The 26231-nt window shown below is 48.8% G+C and overlaps 10 protein-coding genes across 10 annotated transcripts; 6 read left to right on the plus strand and 4 right to left on the minus strand.

The window, feature by feature from the left end:
• Positions 1-492: 492 nt before the first annotated feature.
• KY384_002842 (uncharacterized protein) lies at positions 493-2805 on the minus strand (the record flags this gene model as incomplete). Its single annotated transcript, XM_044811364.1, has 2 exons — positions 493-1430; positions 1482-2805. The coding sequence occupies 2 exons, from the start codon at positions 2803-2805 to the stop codon at positions 493-495; spliced, it is 2262 nt and encodes a 753-aa protein (XP_044671640.1).
• A 1502-nt stretch (positions 2806-4307) lies between these two features.
• Positions 4308-4808, plus strand: KY384_002843 (uncharacterized protein; the record flags this gene model as incomplete). Its single annotated transcript, XM_044811365.1, has 1 exon — positions 4308-4808. One exon carries the CDS (start codon positions 4308-4310, stop codon positions 4806-4808), a length of 501 nt encoding a protein of 166 aa, XP_044671641.1.
• A 625-nt stretch (positions 4809-5433) lies between these two features.
• KY384_002844 (uncharacterized protein) lies at positions 5434-5903 on the minus strand (the record flags this gene model as incomplete). Its single annotated transcript, XM_044811366.1, has 2 exons — positions 5434-5605; positions 5719-5903. 2 exons carry the CDS (start codon positions 5901-5903, stop codon positions 5434-5436), a joined length of 357 nt encoding a protein of 118 aa, XP_044671642.1.
• A 60-nt stretch (positions 5904-5963) lies between these two features.
• KY384_002845 (uncharacterized protein) lies at positions 5964-6899 on the minus strand (the record flags this gene model as incomplete). The annotated part of the gene is made up of 2 exons (XM_044811367.1): positions 5964-6422; positions 6891-6899. The coding sequence occupies 2 exons, from the start codon at positions 6897-6899 to the stop codon at positions 5964-5966; spliced, it is 468 nt and encodes a 155-aa protein (XP_044671643.1).
• Positions 6900-9003: 2104 nt separating this feature from the next.
• KY384_002846 (uncharacterized protein) lies at positions 9004-9480 on the plus strand (the record flags this gene model as incomplete). Its single annotated transcript, XM_044811368.1, has 2 exons — positions 9004-9166; positions 9455-9480. 2 exons carry the CDS (start codon positions 9004-9006, stop codon positions 9478-9480), a joined length of 189 nt encoding a protein of 62 aa, XP_044671644.1.
• A 4818-nt stretch (positions 9481-14298) lies between these two features.
• On the plus strand, positions 14299-15269 carry KY384_002847 (uncharacterized protein; the record flags this gene model as incomplete). Its single annotated transcript, XM_044811369.1, has 2 exons — positions 14299-14475; positions 14529-15269. 2 exons carry the CDS (start codon positions 14299-14301, stop codon positions 15267-15269), a joined length of 918 nt encoding a protein of 305 aa, XP_044671645.1.
• A 3132-nt stretch (positions 15270-18401) lies between these two features.
• KY384_002848 (uncharacterized protein) lies at positions 18402-19325 on the plus strand (the record flags this gene model as incomplete). Its single annotated transcript, XM_044811370.1, has 1 exon — positions 18402-19325. The coding sequence occupies one exon, from the start codon at positions 18402-18404 to the stop codon at positions 19323-19325; it is 924 nt and encodes a 307-aa protein (XP_044671646.1).
• Positions 19326-19397: 72 nt separating this feature from the next.
• Positions 19398-19931, plus strand: KY384_002849 (uncharacterized protein; the record flags this gene model as incomplete). Its single annotated transcript, XM_044811371.1, has 1 exon — positions 19398-19931. The coding sequence occupies one exon, from the start codon at positions 19398-19400 to the stop codon at positions 19929-19931; it is 534 nt and encodes a 177-aa protein (XP_044671647.1).
• Positions 19932-20271: 340 nt separating this feature from the next.
• On the minus strand, positions 20272-20867 carry KY384_002850 (uncharacterized protein; the record flags this gene model as incomplete). Its single annotated transcript, XM_044811372.1, has 2 exons — positions 20272-20603; positions 20669-20867. The coding sequence occupies 2 exons, from the start codon at positions 20865-20867 to the stop codon at positions 20272-20274; spliced, it is 531 nt and encodes a 176-aa protein (XP_044671648.1).
• An 836-nt stretch (positions 20868-21703) lies between these two features.
• Positions 21704-22651, plus strand: KY384_002851 (uncharacterized protein; the record flags this gene model as incomplete). Its single annotated transcript, XM_044811373.1, has 1 exon — positions 21704-22651. One exon carries the CDS (start codon positions 21704-21706, stop codon positions 22649-22651), a length of 948 nt encoding a protein of 315 aa, XP_044671649.1.
• Positions 22652-26231: the final 3580 nt, after the last annotated feature.

Below are 26231 nucleotides of genomic sequence, written 5' to 3' on the forward strand. Positions count from 1 at the left end.
ATGAAATTTCATATAGGTAAGTGAAGCGCAAGCTAGATTATCCCTAACCTTCGATGCATTCGCATTGTAAGCAGAATTTTGTTGAAAGTCAGTGACTACTTCTTTGACAATGAAACCCCCTGAAGGTTGAATCTGTCGAAGGCTCTTTGCTAGCGGTGAAAGATACGGACGTCCACTCATCCATAGCATGGAGCAGTTGGGTGCCAAAAGCTGAAGCTAACACGCTCAACCACCAACTGCTTCAGACTCCATGCGGCCAAGCCGGCGGAACACCCGTTCCATTTTAATATTTTCCAAGCACGGCAATCTCCAAATCATCTCATTAAGCTACCAGAAAGATGCACGACCATGACAAAGGAAGCAATGCTCAAAAGCTCTCACGAAAAGCCGAAATTCCACCCCAGAAATTGAGCAGCCTAAGCTATGGTTTACGACACTTGTTGAATCCTCCATCCCAAATTGCAACCCCATTCGATTGAAGCTGTGATAAGTTCATGGCTTCTCACGCATCGACAGGGCTTCCTCCATCATCAAAATATCAGCTCTCATTGAACTTTCGAACTCTTCGGACTTAGATCTTGAAGCCTGCCATATCAGGTGCCTTGCCTCTGCAACTGCATCTGCAGTATGACACGCCGCAACAAGTGCTTTCATCGCGCCTGCCATACGTTCGCAGCGCTTTTGTGACTTCTCTATAGCGTTAGCCTCGCTGCGCCGCTTGTCGTTAAAAAACTTTGTAACGTCGTTGGTTCGCATGTCGCTTGGCATGTTCTTATACTTAGTAAAAGCACATTCCACTACATCATGCCTCTCTTGTTGCTTCTTTAGTTGTTCAATGCAGTCTAGCTGCCTCCTATTGCTCAATTTTTCATGGTGATTTAAGAGGTCGCGTACAGACTGGCTTACTGACCAGGCCTCTTCTGCTTCGCTCTCTAGCCTGTACAGTCCCTTGATGATGTCTACCTTCTCTGGAACGCGATCAGAATGCAGGGGGAACAGCGAAGTTGGCGGTCTCGGTTGTGTCTCCTGTTCAACTTCTGTCTCTCTCACAATCGAACGCATATGGAGTCTTCCGAGAGGGCAGTCATGCTGCTTTGGTGCTGGTGAGCCGGTGATTTCGTAGATGGCCTTTAAGAAGACGTGAACGCCGCAATCGAATCCTGTTTTCTGTTGTTGGACATCAAAACTTTGATTGAATTCCATTTGTGGTGTGCGTGTTCCATGATCAATGAGCTTCGACCCCAACTTCTTCAGACGATCTTCCTGAGCTGGGACCAGAGGAACAAGAAGGGGATCATAATACGTGATGCTGGGGTCTAGAGGCCTGAGTATGGCCAGCATCCAGTGCGATCGTGTCCGGGAATGTAGCGGGATCAGACAAAGCTCTTTTTCTGGAGCTAATTTAGGCATCGAGGGCCATTCTGTTCCATCTGTGTTTTGTGTTATAGACGTGAACGAGATTCGAGGCTGGCCTCACTCACCTATTGCAAACCAAAGCGGATCGAGTATGCAGCATGTCAAACCGGAAAATGGTTTCAAACTAAGATGTATCGCTGTATCAGACAACATCCGGTCATCCTGGAGAGTCTCAAGGGCTTTCTCGCGTGCGAGTTGGTCTTGTTGTTGTGGGGACGTCAATGATGGCAAAGATGATCGCTCCGCGGCAGAAAGCATCTTGTCTTCGCGCAGAGTTCTATCCTGGCCTCGAGGAGTGTCATTTGAGTCCAGAGACAAGTTGAGGACGGGAGAGAGTCCTCGTTCGGAGGACTTCCCTGGTGACTCGTACTTAGGGCAGGGGCTGCTCTCTATGCGAGTTTGCGCGAAGGCTCCAGATGTATCGGGCTCCAGCGGGGTTTCAAGGTGCTCTTGATCATACGTAAGCTCGGGGTCCATCAGACTTCCGTCTTCAGCGAAATCACCAGTTGTTGGCGGTGATAGGAGCATAGGTTTTGTTGAGTCGGCAAGGTTGTCTTGGATTGAGGGAGCGAGGCCATGCCGTCCCACCTCCGGAGTCAAGATTGAAGGCGAGTCGCTGTTGTTCTCGTCAAAGGGCGTTCCACGTCTAATGGTAGCACTCAGGTTCAGCAAAGGTGTCGAGGAGCCATCCTCTGGAGGTGGCGTGGGAATGTCAGAAGCGTTGTCTACCAGACCAGTATTTGATTCCGTCTCTTTAAGCCTCTTTGAAGGTCCAGTGTCAACCCCATCATCTTGCACGGAAGGCTTCCGTTTACTACTGGCGTGTTCCTTTGCATCTTGGAGTGCTGTGTGTACATCGCTGAGCATAATTTTCCCGATAAACTTTCGCTGTTGTGATATTTTCGTCTTGGTTCGGTTCTGATTTATACGACGATGCACATTTTGCAGTACAAGCTCTTGCCCTCGCTGTAGGGGTGTTATTTTTGACAACTGAGCCAGGTCATTCATCACACTTCGAGAGAACGTTCGAGCCTTCTCATCTGAATAATATTGAGCTTCGAAGACCATCGAACTCGGGACTTTCCAGTTCTTGACGATAATCTTTTCAGACCCTTTCTTAGCGCCGTCGGATCTCCGGGCCTGCTCTATGCCCTGGAGATGTCTATCGAGGTTTTCGCGCCATTCGAAGACTTTGACACATATCTCTTCGGAAAGATCCCTACTTTGAACCTCCTCTACAACTTCGTAGACTTCGTTGATGGCGTCTTTTGCCGTGAACAGACATTCAGCGTAACGCTTGATCAAAGCATCTGCCGTCTGCAACAAGACATTGGTGTCAGTACATGCTCTGAGCCTCTCCAGGTCCTCCATCAAAGCCGCCTCTGTCATGTTCACTGGCTTGGGTCTGAAGTGCAAGATCAGAATTAGCCCGTGAGCTCAAAGCACCAGATTCACATACACAACGAAAGGATTGGGATGACTCGCTCAACGTACCTGAGACTGGATCCAGTGGGTGTTGGCTCCTTGAAGCTCTCCCACTGCTCTGTGTTCATTGGAATCCTCCGTGATGTCAACCTGACACCATTCATACTAGGCTCTGATTTGGGAACAGCGTGCCCATTGCTGCAAAATGGTGTGCTGTCAATGTTTGATTTCAATGCGCCGTCGACAGTGCCTCGCTACCTATTGACGCGAAGCAGCTAGAGACGGTAAAAGCGTTCGACAATCATGAAGACTCCTCACATTAGTTTTAGATGACTTAGCGTAGCTTACAATAGCTGCGAGACCACCACAACCATTTCGGGGTGTTTAGCGGATACAAAGAGATGGGCTTGATATATTAGTGAGTTGCGTTACAAGGTAAGTGAGGAGTTGTGGGGCTGCTCAGAGATGTTTCGATAGTTCCGGTTGTCAACGAACGTGCTTTGTCTCAGGTGGAAGCTCCCTATCCCCTGGCTATTCCATATGAACGCAGTCTTCGGCGAAAAAGTACGTCGCTAGCACAGGTCAATACTTGCGCGGTTTAGGAAAGCAAAAGTGGGGCACTGAGGGGAGGATTCTTGGATTGATGGGCGAAGTAAAAGTGAGTAGTGAGAGCAAGCTTAGATGGAGTGGGCTGAATATAGATTTGTCGGTTGTCTTGCAAGTCATCTAGGAACGTGATATGGGAACAAAGACAAGTCAGACGGGGCTGAGCTAGGCCTAATCGAGCCGAAAAATCTGCCAAGCCGTGAAAAAACTTTTCACGGCTTGGCATTGATTGCTGACTAAGGTACAGCGGAGTGGAGAAAATTTGCCAAGCCGTGAAAAGTTTTCACGGCTTGGCATTTACTACTGTCTACAGCTGAGCCGAGGCGATGCAAGCGCAGAATTGCCAACAGAAAAATTTCTTCAACTTGGCATCTGCGTATAGTCAGTGGTGAGAATGAGGTCGTCAAGAGGTTCTGCCACAGCGCGCGATTACCTGTGAGCAGGGTTATGCGTGCAATCCAGCAGCAACACATTGAGTAGAGACAGTGGCAAGTACCGCTGTCAGCTAAAGCGGATCAAGACAGCCTAGATCACTACACTGTGGTGTCAGTGTCAGCTAATGCGGCGGCATAGCTGGGGAAAGTGTCAATGTACAGTAATGCTACAGGATTACCTAGACCTTTTGGCCTGGTGAACCAACGGTGGGCAATGGAGCCCGCTGAATTGGTAGAATCAGGTCCTATTTACTCGGCAGTCTGAGATCCTTAGCGAAGCTGAGAGCGATTCTTTATCGATATACTACTGTGCTTGGACGACCCAGCTTAAAGCCGGTAACGCCGCCGCTTAAAGCTGGAAAAGTGACAAACAACAAAGTTGATAGTCTACGTGTACTGCAAGCTCTAAGGGTTTTCGCTCCGCAGATGGCGAAGAGGCAGATGAGTAAGTCCCTTGCCAAATCTCCCTTTTCCGAGAATGTGGATAGAGCGTTCAAGCCCATCACAGCAATTGGCAACCCTCCGAGCCAGATCGCAGGGCAAGAAGAAACGGAAGATCCCAACTTCTTGAATACCACACCAAGTAACGCTGCAGGACCCAGCCGTATTACAGGTAGACGATTGACAGCCAGTGGCTCCCGACAACAGAGCAAGGATGTCACAACTACTGCGTCTGACTCATCCAACTCCTACGCCGCCGAGAAAAAGCATCAGGCCGACGTTGCAGAGAAGCGCTGGGTCAATGCGGAGACCAAAGTACGAGACCTCGTTCAGATGACAAGAGCCAGCTCCTTCAAATTCACAGCTACACCAGCCAGGGAGTTGCCATCGCGCAAGCGTGGCGCCAGTGCACTAGACGAAGATGAGGAGAACGGCTTGGATGTCGAAGCAATAATCTCACAGCAAGAAATTCTAGACAAGGAATGATTGGACAAAGAAGTAGAGGAGTATAAGAGATGGGTGAGGGAGACGCGCGAGGCATTGCGGAAGAGGCGGATGTCATACCGAGACTTTATTCATGCGCAGGTGACGGCAGAGAAGGTTGGAGAGTTTGTCACGGAATAATGAGCTCTGGACAAGGTCCATTGGGAAGTACACTCTCACGACGATGAAGAGGGGCTGCTACAAGATAGGCGGGCGGAAGAAAGCTCCAGTGCAGATGGGTTGGGCGAGGCCTCCCTAGTGAATGGCAACAGAGCGATTTGAGGCTGAGTATGGGATGCTGACGACAAAATTGGAGGGAAAGCGAGCAGAGCATTTCATGGACGTTGGAAAGCAAGACTCAAGCCGCTGCAATTCTTTGAATTTCATTCCTGATTGCTGTTGTTCAGATACTTACGGTCGTTAGCTTGTATTTCTGGCAAGCACATTCCGACAAGAAAGAAGAACACAACACCAACTTGCACATTGACCGCGTCTCGATTACGTGATTTATTATTCGTTCATCAGCAGTCGCTTAGATACATTCAAGCTTCACCGCTTCCTGCGTTGTTGTCCAACCCCTTCCCACCCCGATAGTCTCCCACCGCGAGGCAATCGCCGGAACATTCACTCATTGCTTCTTCCGAATAGCGTCAATCTGGAACTGGCGAGCCATATATAACCGGACATTATCGCCTAACAAATTGCCATAGCTTTCAGCTTTCTCTTTGAGTCCGAGATCATGCAAATGCTGGATAGCGGCGTTGAAAGTGTCCCCACTATTGTTCATGATGTTCAACACGCTATAAGAAAATGTTAGCCCATCACCTTTCCCTCACGGCATTCATTTCCACAACGCAAAGATAAGAACTCATGAAAACCCGAGAAAAAGTCCGAAAGAGATTGGGTAACCAACAAATTCGCCGACAACTCCCGATGCAACCAGAACAAAGCCCCTGTACCCATTTCCTTGCATAGCGCATCTAAATGTTTCCCCATCTTATTGAAACGTGCCCACGACTCCTTGATCTCCGTAATTGACCTGTCTGTATCCCTAATTCCGAGGGCATCGACAACATCACGGGCTTTCTTATTGGTCATCCTCGCCTTCTTGCCCCACGCAATCGTGATATAATCGTGGAAGAACAGCCATACGAACAATTATCGGATATGGGTGAATGTTTCCACGTACTTGAGCTTTCCTTCGATGACATAAAGGTTTGCTATTGCTTGCGTTTGAGCTCGGGGCTGCAAGCGTGCGAATGGGTTGTCATTCTCGGGGGCGTCGGCGAAGGAAACGTGGAGAGCTTCGCCGAGGAAGAACTCAGCGGAACCGGAGCTGTTCTGGTGCTCAAGATAAATTTGAACGTCGAGTTGGAGGTCGAGACGGGTTAAGTTGAAGACTGCAGCCCATTGCTGCTGTGATGAGGACGGCCCCTTCAATTTGGGCTGGCGAGGGGGAGGACGGCGGATTGACTGCGACTCCTGGCGTCCACTGCGGCGAGAGTGATGCACGTCCACCTCTTCATTATGACTATCCTCTTTATGGTCTTGGTCATTGGCAGTGGCATCTGCTCCGGTAGTGGTTGGGGACGTGACTTTGGCAGAAGGGGCTGGAGTCTGGCACGTGGAAAATGTCAGTTCATTGAGTTTGATTCACAGCGAGCTTTCACGGACCTGCTGCACGTTTGGCCGGCTGTTCAGGAAAAATCTTACAGCCGCAACGAGCGTGTTCGCACCGACACAATGAAAGGAAGCACGAGTTGATAAGCTCGCTCGCTTGACTTCGCCTTACATGGGAAGGTCTGATTGCGAAGGCAGATGAAGTCGTAATGTGGTGACCAAAGAGATGAACGGCAGCCGGCAGCCTGCAGGTCGTTCAACGCTAGCCAGAATTTGTTGAGAGCGCTTTTGCCCAGTATTGAGCTTCTATTAGCGGAGTCGTGATAACGCCTGACGGTGCTTGCGAGGGGTGACAGCAAGTCTCAATCCATAGTCAGGCGAGGCGTCCGTATCTCAAAGGGCTATCATTTTGCTTCCGATCTACCAAAATCCATCCATTACACGGCCTCATGATCGATAAAATACTTCGAACATACTACTTAGCTTACAAAGTATTCTTTAATTCGCCTGATCGAGCGAATGCAGGCCAGAGCTCTCGCATTTGAGGACGGCATAGGCGCTTTGGGGCTTTTTGCAGAATATATAGTCATAAGCTCAGGAGAGTGTCCTATTCACAACCTCATGAATGTCAGCGACTTACGCCTCCCAGATCTCGCCCTCACTATATCCATCGCTAGCCCCAGTTATGAAGAATCCCCCCAAGCTAGCCAGCCGCATCCGCAACAGCAAGTGATACCGCCTTCTCACAACCTGCCCTCGAACAACCCACTATATCACGTCCTAGACTCTGAATCCGCTCACGGTATGAACTTGGGAAACGATGAATTATCATTTAACCCTCCAGTCAACACCACCGAGCAGGCGCAATCCGCAAAAACGAGATAGGAATTGGGTATGAGGGTACTTTCGCTATTGAGGTATTGTGTTTCAATAGTCCTTCGATGATGTGGGAAGAAGTCAGAGGTCGCGTCCCCGGAAGGCGTGGAAGGTGTTGTATGAGCTTCCTGCATGGTGAGAAATCAATGCATATATACTCGTGTCGAGGTGGGAGCTGATGGACACTGGTGCCGCTTTGTCAAAGTGTGGGCCGTGAAGACTCATGTCAATATGTGATGCTGGGTATCTGCATGTCGACAGTGGCAGTTCTCCTTGGCCATTTAACTACCAGAGCGTCTCTTCCTTTGGGAAACGCCACCTCCAAGAACGCTAGCGCCAGACTGGAAAGGAATTGTCATTCCTTCGAAAACTGTTACATGGCCCTTCAATGTGTGCTATGGGATATCAATTACATCTGGTGGGCTTGCTATCAACCGTAGTTTCACGCAACTATCTTGCCTAATCTTGGCGAGACCCCTGATTCATCGGACGAGCTGCACAGCATATTCAGATACATCATAAGAATATCGAAGCACATTGGATTGTCCCAGGTTGTTTATGACGTATTTTGTCGCTTCCTGTATCTGGTCAATCTTTCCATGCATATGATGATCTTGTATTACGACCAATCACTTCTTCAGCCAATCAGCTGAATCCTCGGGTTGGCAGTCAGGCCTTGTATTGCAGTTGTGGGAGCACTTAAGGAAGCATTTGTGGATATATTCATGAAAAGGCCATGAAAGGCAGCGTCAGTGGTGCTCTCGAAGCATGCTGAAATGATATGTAAAGACCGGCGGCGGCAGTGATCAGAGTTTTGGGCTGGAGACTTCTACAGACAGTAGACAAGCTGTTTCTGCCACTTTTCTTCGCTGGAATTCGTGTTGAAGGGGGCGCTTTTATGAAAGCGTCTGACATTGATGAACATTTTTTCTATCCTTGAGCACTCCCTTATACAGAAATGAACCAAGCAATCTTACATGTCGAACTTTGCCTTGTAAAGCACAGCACGTTACATCTGGATCTCGCTACGCTAACTCTGACTCTCCTCCCGTTCGCTTCTCCTTCGCACAGATCATCACGCATGTTCTAAAACTACTCGAAACTGCGAGGGAAAAGGAATTGTACCCTAGTTGCTGCGCGAAAGATAAACCGCTTCATGCAATTAGCTTCGCTTTTGTGATTGCAACCTCGACCATGTTGAAAGGGCCTTTAAGCTTTAGCACGAGTTATTCGAGACGAAAGTCATGATACTAGCAAGGCGATGGACAGAAGGTTCTGCTTGTCAAGTCTCACTACTCCCTGCCTCAGACCTGCTTGGATGGGGCAAACCAGCTAAGCCTCTTCGGGTTAGCCCATTGCTCTCACGGTGAGTAAGCCATGACGCTAGGAATTAAGTATTGTCCGCCTTCCGATTCGTGTGCAGAACTTTCACCTCAAGACTTGTAAAAATCCAAATTACAAGGCCACAGTAATGGAAAAGAGAAGACTTTCGTAGCACATGCTTCGGAGTTCGTTCTCGCTTTTCATTTAGGTAAAGCCGGTCTTCGGCCACCGCTCGCTTCATTCTGGACTGTGGCTCCAAGGCTGACAGTGTCCATCTCCCGCGCCAATCACGTATGAGGCTACGCTACGGAGTACATATCCCCTGTGATAGTAAGGTTGAGCTAACCGCGGATAGAAAGTATGCGATAACTACCACCCAATGCACCTGCGTCCACCGCCTCATCTACTGCAGCTCCGTGAACAGCAGCAGCCCCCTCCAATATCTCAGAAGCAGCGCGGGAGCATATCAAGAGAAGCAGGAAAGCGATCAGGGAAAGATGGCATTTATACTGCGATGAGTGTTCAGCAACAGAACAACTGGGGTCAGAGGCAAAATACCTCCAAGTTCTGACAAAACGGAGGAGCGAGAGTCAGATCGGCCTATCAGGCCAGTCCAGAAGCCACGAAGTCAGCTTGAGAAAGAGATAGTCTATTTGAGAAACGTACGCTGATACCATTCCATCGTCGCGTAAGACAACGGAGAAGGCAAGATTTCCCCAGCGGAGACGTCGGGTGATACCTGCAAGGCTTTCGTACGTGTGCAGCCAAGACAGTCGTCTTAATTGGTGTAAAGACAGAGGAAAGACTACACTCCTCTACTACACTCTCAGGTGGTGTACACCGTTACCACAATTGAGCAACGCAAGAATTGAATGTGTATCTTTCTACAATGACCAAGAGGTCAGCTTTTCACGGGCAAGGATCTTGATACAATGAGCGATAAATCTGGTTGATGTTGCAAGGCCTGCGTCGCCTAACATAGCTTCTGGGCTTCAAGTAGGCGCTTTTGTTGAAGCGGGCACAGCACGTCCCATGGGATACCACATACTTATAGACAAATGCATCAAGTGTCGACCTCCATACTTCCCACCCGTCCCACGTATCCATGTACCCCACCACCTCGCCGCGCCAATGAACCTCCTTGATTTTCAAACCCGCCTACCACCCGCATCTGTAAGTCATGATCAAAACTTTCGAATTGCGCTGCCACATCAGTCAACCCCCTTATACCTGTCTCACCCTTTTCGAAACTTCCTCACTTCACCCTCCCATTACGACCCAAGCGCAGTCCCCAAGACCCTACCCAAGATTCCATAGTTATTACACGACCGATCTGTGCGTACGATGCTAATGCGCGGGTCACGCAATACAGGTACACTGTGGGCTTCATCTTGCAAATGAGACCGGAAGGGAGGTTGGGGAGACCGGTATTCTGCTTTGACAGGCTGGATCCAAGGCAGGAAGGGAGATGGTCGTAGCGGTCAAGCTGGAGGAGAGGCGAGTATGGGACGAAGCGGAAGGCGAAGTCGAAGCTTTTGTCTGTCATCAAAGAAGAATGGAGGGAAGGAGGGTGTGTATAGGAGATATCTGAATACTATGTTTGCCTCACAGCTAGCTCGCTAACTAATAATGACCCATTTTTCTTCCTTGTCCGAACTGCTGCCGCCAGACGACATGATAATGAAGGACTACCCACTGTCCCGCTCGAGCTTCTTCCCCCTTCAACCGAATCTCATGTGCATATCTAATTTTCATTGATCGATCGAATTCTGACGCCCGCGCCCTTATTTGCTACCCTCCCTTCTCCCTATCTTCAGTGAGTCAGTGTCCAATCTTTTGGTCGCTGAATGCCTCATCTCAGCCGATGAGTATTTTCCCCGCCAAGGCAGAAGATTCTCCTTTCTCCGGGACATTGGTTGCTGGCTCGGAGAACCTGGATGACGGAGTCGAGCATACAGAGGCTGAGAATGCTGGTACGTCCAAAAGAAGGTACCTGGTACGTTTCTTGCCAAGAGGATTTGATTTCGCACGCAAAGTGGATATTGAGGGTAGTGAAAGTGAAAACAGGAGAGCGGCCTGGCTCTTTGCCCACAGAGTTCAGAAAGTTCTCCACAGACACGGGATCAGGCATTGGAAGCAATTGGAGTGCCCAAACACCACCGGGCTGAGAGAGCAACGCTCGAAGTGCTGTCATGATAGCCTACCGTCGCGCATTTTGTCTATCCAACGGTCGGGCTTGCGTACACCAGGATGGATCAATAGAATCGCCGGTAGTCCTTTGTCAAGAGCTGATCATTTCTCGAGGCTACTAGATGGTAATAGATGCTTCAGCTTCAGCATGATCAGCGACACAAGATACGCAAGCAAGACCTCTCAATTGAGCGTGCCAACGCGTCGATCCTCGCATGCACTAAATAACTTGAGGAGAGACTCATAAATCCCCAATGCGACAAGGGTGTATGTCAACTTATCTTTACTTTAACAAAGCATCTCCAATCATGGTAATGTTCTGCATCGTCCTCAAAACACTTTTATCAGCATTGAAGACCTTTGCGACGCTACTCAAGGGAAAGGTGTTCCACAGGGGAGAGCATGGTCTGAGCCATCAGTTTCCCTTGCCTGTCCCTTGAAATTGAGTAGGCAAGGGAGCAAAGCCATCGAAAACAGACTCAGATTCGGTATGAAGCATTCTCGTCCCTTCACAAATTTGCTATCGACACGAAATCGTTAGACGTTTTAAAAGCTTGTAGTTTGTTGGCCTGCCTGAACGTCCTATCTCAAGGCATCAAGGCATTAATGAAAGAGTTTGTATGTTGATCATCATGAGATGTCGCCTTTTTTTCAGCCATGACAAGACATCTCCTAGCCTTCTATCTCACAAGCAACTCTCTAGACCCTCAAGACTTCCTTGTTGGTCGAAGCGCACAAAAAGACGGACACAAGCAACGCTTGCATACTATCGTATGTCTGCGAAAGACTGTTCCCGTATTGCCAGAATGCTATGTAGTATTCTTTCGAACTCGCAACGGGAGCAATCCGGCAGGAGTTTGAAACCTTTGCCGCCGGCTTTGTTCGTGCAATTTGCCTCGGTCGGTGAAGGTATTCCATCAAACTATATCCAAACCAACGTGTGCCTTGTTCTTCGACAGATAAAAGCATCGACTTAAAACCAAGCTCACATTTTTTTTCAAGACTGATCAGATTCAAGAGAATAGCAACAACGTAACGCATAGACGAAAGAAGACCCAGAAATACATTGAAGAGCACGAATTTTATTTTCTCAACCGGGCGGCCCAGTGTGCGACTTCACCGGTGGCAAGGCATGTTTGTCTGTGATGTTCTGGGAGCTAGGAACAGGCCCTGTGACCAGGTGTTTCGTTCTCGCAGACATCTCCGCTTGCATGCGGAAAAGTCCCATACAAGCGCACCGAATATGCTAAGACACCGCAATGACGTACCACCCACTCCTGGCTTCTCTGGAATAACGCCGACTTTGCAGTCCAATTATCAGACATCTCCACGTCCCGTCAGCTGGCTTATGGCAGAGGCCAAGGAAAGTTTTGATCGTAACTACGGAGCGCTCCTTTCCAAGTGGGGCGTGAAAGCTGATCACCACAAGACTTGCGTTTTGGTTCCGGAAACTTGGTGCTCTATCGATCTAACACAGCTCCGTAAAAACTTTGAACAGACCGGTCTCACTGTCATTCACACAATGCTTAAGGGTCAAGTTGCATTGTACTCCCACTCAGGTGTCCCAACTTCCCTGGCCAGAGCAAAATTCTGGTTCTCTAAGTGGCCTCGTCGAGAGTCGGATGTCGTTGAATTCTTTGGAACCGAGAATGAACGTTCCATGAGCGATCTTCGCCAATGTCATCAAGATCATTGTATCATCCACCCACTTTGCGAGCCTTCTCTTATGAAAGCAGAAAGAAGTGAATGCAGGAACAGAGCTATAGAATTAAGGTCGACAGAGCAAGATATACCTCCACATTGCATGAAGCATGATCCACCTTGTCTGATGAAGGTAGGAAAAAACCACCTTTTGGCTTTTTAGTCTGTTGACCACTTTCCAGCACGCCGCAATGACACCTCCCGAGGTCTGTGATGTACAGTTTCACGTCCTCTCCAGAGCCCACGGTCTGACACCTAAGCTCGGAAACCATCCAGGCTTCTTATTAGCAAATACTATTGACCCGAACGACTTAGTTCCAAAACCTTTAGATCCGGCTCAAGCAGCGAAGCCAAGTATGACTTGCGAGTTCTGCGTCGAGGGCCAAGGTTATCAAAGTCTGGATGACTTTTGGGTTCATATCGTGCGGAAACACCGACAACACAACGCCGATAGAGCTCTAGACGCCATCCGTAGATCCGCAGGCGAATGGGGTCAGAAGTGGAAAGTCCATGATCAACCGAACAGAGATGGCATGTACAAGAGAATAAGAGAGGCTCAGCAAGATGACTTCAACTGGCAACATGTAGACCGATGGAGGTTGAAGTAGAGGGGCGTCGAGCAGCGCTTTCGGAACAGGAGAGTCATCATGAAAACTTAAATTGGTACAAATTGTAAGAACTGGGGAGATGTGCAAAACCTTTGTGTAAGCCAGATTTTTTTCATGGTCTCGACTCTCCTGTAATAGGCATGGCGCTGTCAATGTATCAAGCATTTACCCTTCAACGAAAGTTCGGAAATATCGGCGCTTGCGGAAGGTGCAGCCTGGTGATATCAAGCCTTGCATTGGGAACAAGACGAAAACTCTACCAAATCTTACATTCGCTGCATCATATACGGCACAACGGTGATAAGACACAAAGTATTCCTCTTGCCACAACTGAGCATTGAATCATTTCGCGGCACAAGCTTTAAGGTAAGGGTTACTACGGCTTGTATACGCTCCTCTTCTTTCCCGTGGTCCCTCCTTCTTCAGCCTCCTTCCTTCTCCCTCCATTCACCTCCACTGCTCTCTCGGGTATCCTCTCGACGCTCCTGGGCGAAGCCTTAAGTTGGTATTTGAAATTGTAAACTTCAAATTTTCTCACCTCTCTGTCCAGCTCCCTCCATTGTGTATGCTTTTTAAGGTTTCTCTACTTCTACCATTCTCTGAATCTTATTCAGCGTTCACTTTCACTTTCCCTTTTCATACTCAGTCAACTGCTGTCTATGAATGGTTTCTCCACCGCCCTTTGTTTGTGCCCTCTGCACGCTAGACCCAATACACTCTGGCGTCATTTTTCACTGTTTGAAGTATTTCTTTGTTCGTTTCTTTCAAGGATCTAGCTAGACTAGGGGTTAGTGGGCCAAGAGCTCATTTCGCCTAATTCCTTAGGCTTTTACATAGTATTTTGGCAGCCCCTGCTCCATCATTCCTACAATCATTTCTGTCAATCAGGGGGCTTTTGGAACACCCGCCCACCGTCCCTGTACATAGATCTATAGATACAGACTCCAAAGCTACGTCAGTAGGGGGTTTGGCTGGCCTAGAGGCAGCTGCATGGCTTTGCCAGCGAGAGAGTCAGTCTTTGGCTGGCGTGGACACTCGGCAGCGAGGTTTTCAGACCTCTAAACCCTAGGCCGGCACGGCCAATATTAGATTTATGACTCATTACATCATCATGTCCAAGCTCGTCAGACCACTAATCTTAAATATTCCGACCTCATCTCTTCACAAGATACGACATGAGCGGTATCTTGAAGAGTGATGACTGCAAATGTCATCTTCTCTCCCTCCGCGCGGAAATAAGGAGCCAAATCTGGGGTTATGTGCTTGGGGATGGATTTATTTACGTGAAAGAATTGCCTAATGACGCCAAAGACTTCTGTAAAGCTTTACCACCTAAGAGTAAGAAAGCATGGGTATTGAAAGGCCGAAGACCTTCGGTTATGAATCTAAGGCTAACAATTCGTAGGATCGAGTCATGAAGACACAGCGGTTCGGCGTCTCCTATCACGAAGAAGTTGAACCGACCAAATTCACAAATTTCCGAGGTCAGGTTACTTCGACATCCCTGACCAAGGTGTACGAGTACTGCTGCGTCGAAACTAAACATCTTGGCAAACTACGACTTGCACTTCTACTCTGCAGCAGCCAGACTCATCAAGAATGCCTGCCCGTCCTCTGGAAGGCCAAGACTTTCGTTGTCAGTCTAAAAAAGACTGGAGATATATTGCGTTTGCTACCAAGAGCTTTATCAAAAACCCAATGTCACTCTCTTCGAAAGATGAAACTCAACTTTGTGTTTCCTGACGTAACATGCAGACCCAAGAAGCTGCGTTTAGCTTTAGCCTCCACTAAGGCTTTCACTGGTGTCAAAGACTTGACGATAAGTTTAGTCTGTAGAACCTATCGGGGTGAAGGGGAGCCTGCGGCGATAGATGAAGCGCTCTTGACTCTAAAGTGCATGAATTTCATGAATCCCGAACGGCTTTCAATCAATCTTAAGGTCTGGAGACTGAATCTTTTGAGCAGTGGCACACTGGTCTACTACGAGGGTCCTCAAACTTTCGATGACAAGGTGGAGGTAATACGACAGGCTCTGATCAATCGCCAAAATTCGTTTCACCGACGTCGCAACGAGACTGACATTCTTCTCAAAGATGCGGAGCCGCACCTACCTGCCTTGTTGACATATCTTCGCACACAACGCTGAGTCAAGTACTAGGAACGATGTACTATTCAGAAGACATCGAGCACCATCACATAGAATGGAATGAAAGGTAAAATCAATATCTCGGGTTTATAATAGACGCTTAAAGCAGAGACTTCGGAACTCTTGGAAGTAATTGGCGGCGTGGCGAGCGTTCTATTAGCGGTGGATTTCTACCAGTCTTCAATTTTCATCATCAGTCCTATAGAGGCTCGAATTTAGTGTTACCACAATGCCCTATACTCTTAAGATCCGTCACAAACATTCGTCGAACTGTGTCTCCAGCTTATGCCCATAGTCTTCTCACGCACGTCCACGCCACCACTAGTGTTTCCGTATACACAAAGAGCCCCCCTTAGACGTCTTGATACTCTTCATTTATCATCGCTGCCCTCCGATCATTTCGTGATAACCCCAAGCTTTGCACTGCACTATTCTATTGACACCAAATCTATCGCCTTGACACTGACTTCGGGACAGGTCTCGGGATGGGGGCAATGGTGCTGGAGGAGGGATTGATTGGTTTCGGTGACCCCGTCGATGCCGAGAGGCGAAGATGGTGGGAAATAGCTATCGAATGGGAGTTGGAGGGATGATTGTGGCCTAACGGATTGCTCTGGGGTGAAGAGAGGCCGATAGACAACAGCGAGGAAGCCGATGATGATGATGGAGAGTGAAAGCCAGACGAGCGAGCGGTTCGATAGACGACGTATAGCTGAGGTTGGCGGAAGTCTTTTAATACAGAGTGCGTGGACTCTTGCTTACTGGGCGAGAGCCTTGATGTATCCGATGCCTACTTTGCTTTCAGCAGCTGAGACCATGAAGCGTGCTTGAGGCCACGTCGCAGAGAATTTCTCGTCGTTCCTCGCTTAGCTGATGAACAAAGAGAGTATGCGTGTACCCGTGGAGCCCTTCGAGCCAGCCAGAAAGGCACGAGCTCATGTGGATTGTTGTCCTGCTTTAGACTATTGATGTCCACTGGGAAAGATACACCTCCAAAACGGAAGTCCAAGTCTGCCTTCACCCTATAGCTCTCTCCATTCCTGACGAATACCACAGCAAGGAAACACGGTTTTACACCTGCACTTCGGTGGTGGACTCGAGATCCTGGACCGCTTCGCCTCATTCACCTCGCAGGAGGCTCTCACTACGACATCTGCGCGGTAGTCATCATATAACACTTCGATTTTGGGGTTGGATGGGCAGGACGAGTTGAGTGTTCTGAAGGGCCAAATGAATGAGATGCCCATAATGAAGTATAACATAACAGGAATCACTGCCCAGGTGCGAAAGTAGATCTCTGGAGACAGCAAACCAGATCATCAAGCTCCAAAATGGGGACCGACTTCACAGATGCCGCAGATACGCAAATTCAGCAGGGTTTTTGAGGTAGTGGTTCTTCGACGCCATTGCAACTCAAGGAGGGTTAAATGTTGAGTCTTTCCAATTTTCTGGAACAATTTGTGCGCGAGTCTCTGTAATGAGTGAAATGACTCAATGGACGATTCGTGAAACGCTTTCGTGTTGATGCTGCAAGGGCTGGAATTTGGGTGCAGTGGAAACCCATGGGTGAAGTCTTGCAGGCTCTTGCCGAATTTGTCTGCGAAAATTGCTATTGTGGCTCTGGAGATAGCGTTGGCGAGTGGAAGAATATCGAGGACGCTTGCATTACGCACCAAAATCCAGATCACAGATGATATTGTTTGAACGAAGGCATGTAGTATCTCCCCCTCCTCATCCTCTGCAGCCATGGAAGAGTCGTGGTTGATACTCCATGAGCTGTGGGTACAACCTTGAGCTCCATGAGAAGAGAAAATGGATCTTTTGTATGCACAGCCATAGATTTCGTGGCTTTGCATGACGAAGTCCCACAATAGACCTGGTTGCTGAACATCATCATGAAGGGCCACAGATGACTAGGACATCATCCTCTTCCCTCACATTCCACGCGGTCAACCCTCTTGCCTCCATCTTCTTGTGCCGCCAACCCCCACGCACTTCTAGTGGCGTCCTCTAGCTTTCGTCTAGCAGCCACCGGCCCAAACGCCGCCCTTCACCCAACCCTAACCCTAAAAACCAGCATTCCTAGCCAGCCACTGCCAAATGTAACGCTCTTTCAATCTTGCCTCCCTCTTGTGGATGTGACTCAGCCAACATACCGACCCAGTCGGAGATCCGAATCGTGATTGTAGGTAGGCGTAGTCTGTATGTTCCTTCCTTCTGCTTGTGGTATTGTGTTCTGGCCAGCAGGAGGTAGAGGTGGTGAAGGAGAAGGAGAGAGGGGTCGGAAGGTGTACGCGTTGAGGGGAGATTTCGCAAATCGTGGGAGATCGGTATGTGGCCAGAGTCAGTGAATTTGAGGCGAAGGTGAGGCCCTGTGCCTTCCCAGATCATGGACACACAGTCCCTGTGCTTGTCGAACCCTGTTCTTGCGATGCATACCTGATCTGCATTGGCTGTCACCGTCAAGCGCGGGCTTTTGTCAAATCCTGCATCTCACGTGGGATCGTTCCCCCCTGGCTGCGTTCCCCCTGGCTACGTTCCCCCTGCCCGCGAGAGATGGCTGTTGCTGCGAGCGTCGAGTCTCAGCTGATATTGGAAGAGCTGCGTAAGATGGACAAGCTATGAATGTGGAAATTGTGGTGATCGTGATCTTGATTGGAGCGGAGAAAATGCGTCCTGGCCGTATGGATATTGTCCTTGGCTAAAGATGGGAAGAAGTGATACCAAACAAAGTATTGATCCTTCGACTACAGCTTGCGAGCACAGTTCAGCTCAATCATGACTGTGATGACATGGCTTAGACAGAACCTTCAGACACTTGTACTCCTGCTTTTTGATATTCTGCTTCCGACGTTCCTCTACATTCCACTGCTCGAGGAAATCGTCATTCGGTGGCTTGCGTATGCTTGGGCGGTGAGCGTGTATTACAAAGCGAAAGTTATTGGATATGGAAAGATGTTCTACAGATTACAGGAGGTATATCATGGTGTCTACTAGGTGTATCATGGGATCCAAGAATGCGGCTGCATCTCCGATTGATCAGAAGCGGCTGGGTGTAGGCAGATCTGCAACTGAGCAGCATGAGCTGAGCTAACTTTGGGTATATTCAGCTGTTACCTTATCTTTAAAGCCATGGAGATCAGATCTGAATTCCATTCCAAGATCACTGGTGACCGAAAAAGTGATTCCAACTCGAACACAAGCACTACAATGCCCGAAGTTGATGGGGCGAACCCCACTTCGAACTCTTCCTCCAAAATACCCAAACCTGGACCAGCATCAGCCAATGAACCAGCACCAGTCGCGGTGCCTGAAAGAAACTCCGCCACCCTGATCCCAAATACTGAGGACGAATCTCAACTCCTCACTACACGCGCACATGGATCTGAAATCACCGGTGGTGCCGGCGCTAACACTGAGGATCATAAACTTCCATTTATCCCGGAAGATTTAAATGATGATAGTAGACCTGTCCCCTCTGTGCGTAAACGATTGGACAGCAGGACACAACAGGACACCGCGTCTTTACCTACGAATCTTCAAGCGGTGAGCGAAAAGGGGTTCCCAAATCATCCACCTGCTCGCGACTCTCCTAGAACTCTTGCCTCACAGAGCAATACTACATCAAGCGCAATGAAGAGGAATACATTTCCGTCTAGTCTCGATGATGAGCTACAAAGGACGAACGAGTCTCCGCATTCCTCTCCTACTCATTCTCCTCGTCGAACTTCTCACTTGCCCATGAATTTTTCAAGAGCAGGACATCTAGAAAGACAGAGCAGGGAGTTTAGGAGCCAAGAAACCTCGAAAGATTTTATTGCCTGCGATGGGAGCCATAATACCGCACGTTCAAGAGACAATACCACGGCTGATATTGTCAAAGGAAGCAAAGATAGTGAGCAGAAGACCTGGATTCAGCACTCGGTCAAGTCGCAAGATGAGACCAGCAATCAGCAGAGTGAGGATGAAGAAGAAACAAAGGCATCGCCCTCACTTCGAGAAACGGTTGAAGATAGCTCGAATTGCAACGACACCGTCATTGACCCGGTCGCCTGAACCTCCCACCTGTCGCGACCCAAAGGAGCGTCAGGTAAGCTTAGCGAGACATCACGCTCCTCTCGTTCAGAGATGCATCATATACCACATGCTGAAGAGCTACTGGACGAACCCTCCAATAACGGGGGTTCACGCTCAACAGATCCAGACGGATCAAGCTTCCCCGAACAACTTCGAGCCCCATTGAGAACATCTACAGCCACCCCTGCCGTCGCTCAAACGCGAACATCGGGCGGAGCGAGGTCTGCGTCAGCGACCACACACGGCACATATCCTTTAGCAACAGAATCGTCGGTTGGGGCTGTACCCACACACGTCGCTGCTTCTACTAGCACCACAGATGCTCACGAAACAAAATCGAAAGACTGTGAACTATCTCAAGAAGAAGTTCAATGGGTAGAAAAGGAGTTCAATGAAGAATTTAATAGAGGATCTCATGACCAGGACGCCTTTCTAAGCAAATTGAAAGGAAAGCTGGCTGATGATATAGAGAAAGGAAAGAAAAGCGAGGATGAAGATCACTCGCCATGGATCGACAAAATGTTGAAATTCTATAACGAGCTTGAGTCGAGAGCGACTGGAGGCGAATCGGAGAAGCAAGAATAAGAGATGAGGCTTTTCAACAACTGACTGGACAATTCTGTTGGGTGGATAAATGCGATGTAGCTGGATACTGGCGCAACCAAGATATCGAGGAACTCTAAGCTTCTACCTATTCTTGTAGGGTCTCTGTCAGCATAAGAAATCCAGCCCTTAAGCGTTTCGCATAACTGACGGATCGTGTAGCTTTTCAGAGTCTTCTTTAGGTATTCAAATCAAACCAGCTTGATGATTGACCTATGGAAAATTCGAGTCAAAGGATAATTAATATAAGCATTGCGTATAAGTACTCATTCTGTCACCGACTGCCTTACTTCTTCAATTATCCAATCCATCAACGCGTCACCTACAAAGGTCCCTTTAGCTCTCTCATGCCACGGGTCATGTGTATGCGAGGCTGCCCTTCAGTCCGAACCTTTCCCCTCCTCCCCGTCACTTGAACAAGGATCGGGCTTGGTGCGTTTTCCACGTTTGCTGACGTCGGGCCGTGCATCGAAATTGGCGAATTATTGACCAGGCCACCGGTAAGACTTGACGACGGATCTTGAGATGGAAACATCTGTGAATTAGTATGGTTGGGCGGTGCAGCGTTCGGTCTACCTTCGATGTGTTCCACATTGGCTGAACCAGAGTGCTGCTGCTGCGATAGCCAGAGACCGAATGCAGCAACTCCGACAACTAGATTTGCATCAGAATCATGGTCAGGAAGATCGAAATGGGAAAATGGAATTTCGTGTACTCACCGGTCGCACAACCAGCTCCTGGCAGGAATTCACTCATCTTATCCATGATTATGCGTATTCCTAAGGTCGAATGTGACAACTCCTTTGCAACTTCGATAACTTGGCTCGGTGCGTTGGGAAGCTCGTTCATCCACCATGCACGGATCAGTAAAGGAATTGCCATGGGGTTTTCGATCAGCCAGTCTCGTATAGTCGGCATTGCTGTTAAGTTCTCAGAGCTACTGTTCTTATGATATCTGTTCTTCTTGGATCGGGGAATGAGGCTTGTGAGAGACTGAGAGACTGAGAGACTGAGCAAAGTCTTTATATGGAAAGCCAGTGACACGTGTAAGGACTTTAGGTACAGCGACATACGACAATCTACGACAACACAAGCCTTTGATAGCACATCTGAACATTGAAACAAAGAACAGAGAGAATACAATGTAGTGGAGTCTTAAACATCATGTGATGGTGGGGTGGCAAATCCTCAAAGCGTGAGGAGCAGCCCGGGTGGCCAAAACTGCATCAATGAGACTGCAACAATATCTAGCATCCGCCCTCAAGGAGATGACAGGTTCAGTCATGCTATGTGAGATCTCATAAGGTGCTCAGACATTGTGTGTTGCTTGCTTGTGGCGACATGAGAGTCGTCACCCTCATGAGAGAAAACCGTGGTGGAGGTCTAAGACATAATCCTTTCAGCCAGCTCCAGACCTCATTGATCGTACCTGCTGATCCATATCATCTATTTCGACAGCAACAATCTACTTCTCATTGTCTCTATTGTTGAATTGTCGCGTCAGGCGGTAGTGTGGCAAGATCCAGCTTTCTACAGCGGCATAAATAACCCGCCTAGCACCTTTGTCTCCTTCATTCTTCAATCTCATTCTGCACTCACAATCACACTTATACAGGAGGCTGGCCTCCCTTCCCTTGTCTTTCCTCGCTTTTGAGCTTTAGACTTGTACCGCAGGAATCTTTTCATACCCCAGAGTGGGCCCTCATACCTCTATCTTCATACTTTTGGGGCTGGCACTCAGCACTCTACTCAGCATGGATCCCAGTCAGACCGTGGGAACCAAATGCTATGTTGACATGGGAACTGTTATTAAATACAACGAGGTTCAAGACAGCATCAGAAAGTTCAAAGAGCAGCGACAACAGCAACAAACAGAGCCTCAGGGGCAACAAGAGCAGCAACAGCAGCAACAAGAGCAGCAACAGCAGCTACAGCAGCAAAATCAGCAAGAGCAAGAAACGCGCAAGCAGCCATGGCGCTGGCTGATCTTCGGCTTGTGCCTCATCATGATCATCGCTCTGGGCTTTTGGTGTTGGAACACATTCTTTCGAGGCCCCACCGACAGCGAAGTGAACGATCTCTACCACTTCCTCCGGCTCGCCCACCATCTCAAGCAGCGCATAAAGCCAGTCAAGTCCCTCCGATACGACGCTGTCGACCTTCGCGCTAGAAAGCAATGCATCAAATCGCTGGCTCCATTCACACATGTTGGACCTCAAAACATCTTCTCCGCCCGACGCAACAAGATCTATTCATTCAAACACTTTCCTGCCCACATTCGCAACGCTCATAGGCATTGCTCCCCGTACTTTCAAGGGCTTGAAGGCGACATCTTCCGGCGTACGCTACGCTCCGTCCAAACTGCCCGGTACACCCAGGGCGGGCTGACCCACCTGAAAGACATTTCAGCGAAACAAGCCCTGAACTACGTCTGGTCAAAATGGGATCACCAGTCACAGACCATATACAACACCTTAGCTCCGCTCTTTCTCTACCTGTGGTCCATCTTGGGTCGTCTGTGGTCTTTCACACGGTCCAGCTTGATCGCAACGCTGATAATGGCTAGAATAACAAAGCCTGATCCTGCCAAGCCGGACGAGGACCCTGATGCAATCGCGATAGCATGGCTAGCCGATTGGCTGGCCACACAGCGAGAGGTGATTTGGTGGATGATTACCGGGCGATTCTTGTGGGACTGGTAGGAGAGTGTCCGGCGAGAGGGTCGATGGTGGAAGGAGAAGAAGGCCGCAGGACGGTCTCCAGCCACTCTTTAAAGTACATTCATGATCAAGCACAGTCATTCTTTCCGAGCACGGCGCCCATCGAACACATCTCAGAATGAACACATCCCAGATCAACCACAACCCGAGACCCGGAGTGGGATTTTCAAGCGGGAGCCAACCTCCAGGCTTATCTACGCCGAGTGGGGGCGGTCCGAATGGCTAACTCAGAACGACCCGATCAAAGCGTTAAGTAGCCGGAGAGAAAGCTTCTGGCTGGGTTTCACCAACCAGGGAGGGAGACGCGGACTTCAAAGATGATTTTCAGCTAGAAAGACGCTGGATCATGTTCGAAAAAGCGGAAGTGGACTTGAAATGTGGTTTTCAGCTGGAAAAACGCTGGATCACATCTGAAAAAGTGGGATCCGATTTTCTTGAGACATGGGGTAGTGAAATGCTCCGCTATTTCAAAAGAGGGCTTAGTCAGTATTTAGGGATGTAGCATCTCGACTGTCATTACATAGCTCTCACAGTCATCAATGTCAAAACATTCAGGCAACCTATTATTCTGTTCCTCAAGTTTGAGTTGTTTTTGAATCACTCGTGTTTCACTACTTTGATAATAAAAGCTTCGAAGGCTCTAACACAAATAAGAAAATCGAGGGCGGGTTTCGCGAACTGGATACGAGGTGCGTCCAAGAAAAGCTCTCCTATATCTCTTGAGTCATTTGATATCAATGCACATCGTCTTGAAAGGCGTTCAGTGACTCAGATATATTGGAGTGCATTGTATTGCCCTTCGATCTACGCGGAGCATAGGAAATAAGAGAGTTTCTGCTATATTACATTATTCGTATAAATAGTGATCTAAAGTGAATGCAGCGACCGACCTTGCGTAGAACACTCTCCAGCAGCCATACGCCTTCGGCAACGTGATTGACACCACAGAGCGAGTGAAATAAGATAAAATGAGGTCGATGAAAGACAAATCACTTCTCGTTGTACAAATGAAATGACAGAGTCAGTCATGCAGCGCGAAAGACTTCAAATTACAGAAGTACTATCATGGAACACATATCGCCGTCTCAGATGCTGGCCGCCTTGATCTTGAAGATTTATCCCGCATCCACCTATGGGACCACATTTAATGACATTGTTTTAGCAGTAGCCACTCGAACTTTTGTGTCATTGGGGCTTTCGCAGTCGAGTTGGCGTGGTTCGGATGATGGCTGTGTTCATATTAATTGAGGAATTTTGCTTCACGATTACATGTATGTAGCCAAATCGAGCCCGGGAGAAGATGATGAAGCAATAGAAGCGATTGGTCTAAATGTTACAATTCCACTTTCTTTGATAATGACTAAAAAACTAGCCCGCAATCTTGTCATTGGAAAGATGCTTGTTGTACGAGCAAGTCATCCCGCTTCATTAGAGCAGGGACGCGAGGCATTTGGGCTCTCAACTTCAATATCTCGGCTGATCTGGAGAGCAGCAGCTAGAATTGTTGCCACGTCTTTGCTTTCAACAATCTCCCCGCCATCCCTTTCTGTACGCGCCAACATCATTCAATTTGAGGTTCTGCCGTAGAAATCGTAAGTCTTTGTGGGCACGTATCAGTAGTAATTCGTAGCTAGTAGAATGGCCATTGAAGCGAAGGGCCACTTGAACACTCGGCAAGCAAGCCTTGCGATTCAATCTCGCTAACAACGAGTCGTCTAGGTTTGATTCGGTTTTTTTGAGGGCCAGGATATAGTTGATCTTTACCAATAGCGTGAAGATTCATGCTCGTTGTAGGTACCTCGCCTTATGCCAACTTCTTGCGATCAACGGAAGGTGATATACCATCCCTGCCCGGTTGCAAACATCCAGAGGCCCACATTCTCTCCCTTGTGGCTTGAGGTATCGGCTCCGAACGATGGTAGCGCCAGTGTAGAGTTCACCAGATACGTCAACAGCCTTTCCTTCACGCTCATCTGTTGGCTTTGGCTAGATCCCACGTCTATCATCGGCATAGAGATGTCCGAAGACTCACGATGAAGCATGTTCTTGATGGTCAATCGTCCGATTCCATCTTCTTCGCTTTATTGGTGTGGTCTTGAGATAGCCGAATTCTTGGGTTGGGCTCGAGCCCTTTTAACCCTATCAATTACCGCGTGTTCGCCTGTGGCGTTTTTACTCTGCAGTATGCCCTTCGTGGCCGCTTTGGGAGGCCGTACTTTACGGGGGGGCTGCGGCTTCGCCGAAAGCAAAGGGCTCAAGGCCCACTTCCAGGCGCGGGGCTCACAGTTTGTGGCAGACTCGCGCTTGAACTTTACTGTCCTCTTTCATCCATCCATCCACAGTATGGTGGCCTGCTGTCTTCACCCTCCGTCCACCCAGCACCCTGGCATCACCACCTTGTCACATTGCGCACGACACGTTGGGTTGCTGGAAGTTGAGAGGCAGAGGAAAGCAGGTGGTGGAGGCCGATACGGCGTCAAAGGCGTTGGAGAGCATGTTTCAGCCAGTGAAGAAACGTATGGCGTGCAGGCTCGTCAGTGTGAAGTCATTGCAGCTGGTGGATTTGGTGGCAATTGAGCGTTGCCAAAGGGACATGATGCGGATGTGGACAGAGGAGAAGGTCAGCAGAGTGGTGCGGCAGGGAGAGAAAGGAGGAGAGATGTCGGCCAAAAGTTCTTCCGACTCGAATTTCATCCTACCCCTCGTACACTGTCTCCTTGTTCACTTTAGATATGAGCAACATTACATGCTCACTAAGCCCACAATGCTCCTCGCCATTGACGCGCAAGACGGTTTGCTTCCTCTGACCGCCCCCGGCTTGCCGCGAACACTCACTGTCTGCGCCCATCTCAATTCTAGCTATTTCTCAACCATCCTCACCAGGCACGGCCAACACCACTGCCGAGCGCACGCCTCCCCCAAGCACTCAAGTCGTCAAGAGCCAGAATACAAATAGATTGAAAAACAAAAATCTAAAAGACTAGTGGTGTCGCCATCGGGGGCAAGAATGTACACGATGCATTTGTGAAAACAAAATCGGGGGCAACTTCGAGGGTGAAAGGCGTCGAGACGGCGATGATGTGGGTTGCGTGCTAACAAACTGTTTGTTTTGGTCGGGAATTCGAGACGCTGTCGATGAGAAGTGCGTGTGGAACTGCTGTCGGCTGTGGCATTAATATGGAGGATATTCTGAAGGGGTCTTCCAATGGTCTCTGCGCAAAGGCTTGGGAGTCGTTGGAGGGTAGAGGACAGGCACAAGCGGAATATGTCTTGTTAGCATTGGTCTACAAATGAGGGTCCGACATCTGACGCTGAATGAATGGTCGCGTTCAGTACAGCGAAATGGAAAGTGAAGGCTCGGGTCGCGGACTGAGTAACCTCGGTCGCCAGGAATTGGGGAGGGAGTATAGTTCCCTAAGACAACATTATACTCGTGAAGAGAAGCCATCGCAGGGAAAGTATGATCTCATCAAGGGGATTGCGGTCGATACGTCTTCCTTCTTACGACTTATTGGTCTCTTGATCGGGTCAGTAGCCACACGCATCCGGCTTTGTGAAGATG

This window comes from Bacidia gigantensis (assembly GCF_019456465.1).
Source record: "Bacidia gigantensis strain McMullin 20006 chromosome Unknown contig_175, whole genome shotgun sequence".
In the NCBI taxonomy this organism is placed as follows: Eukaryota; Fungi; Ascomycota; class Lecanoromycetes; order Lecanorales; family Ramalinaceae; genus Bacidia; species Bacidia gigantensis.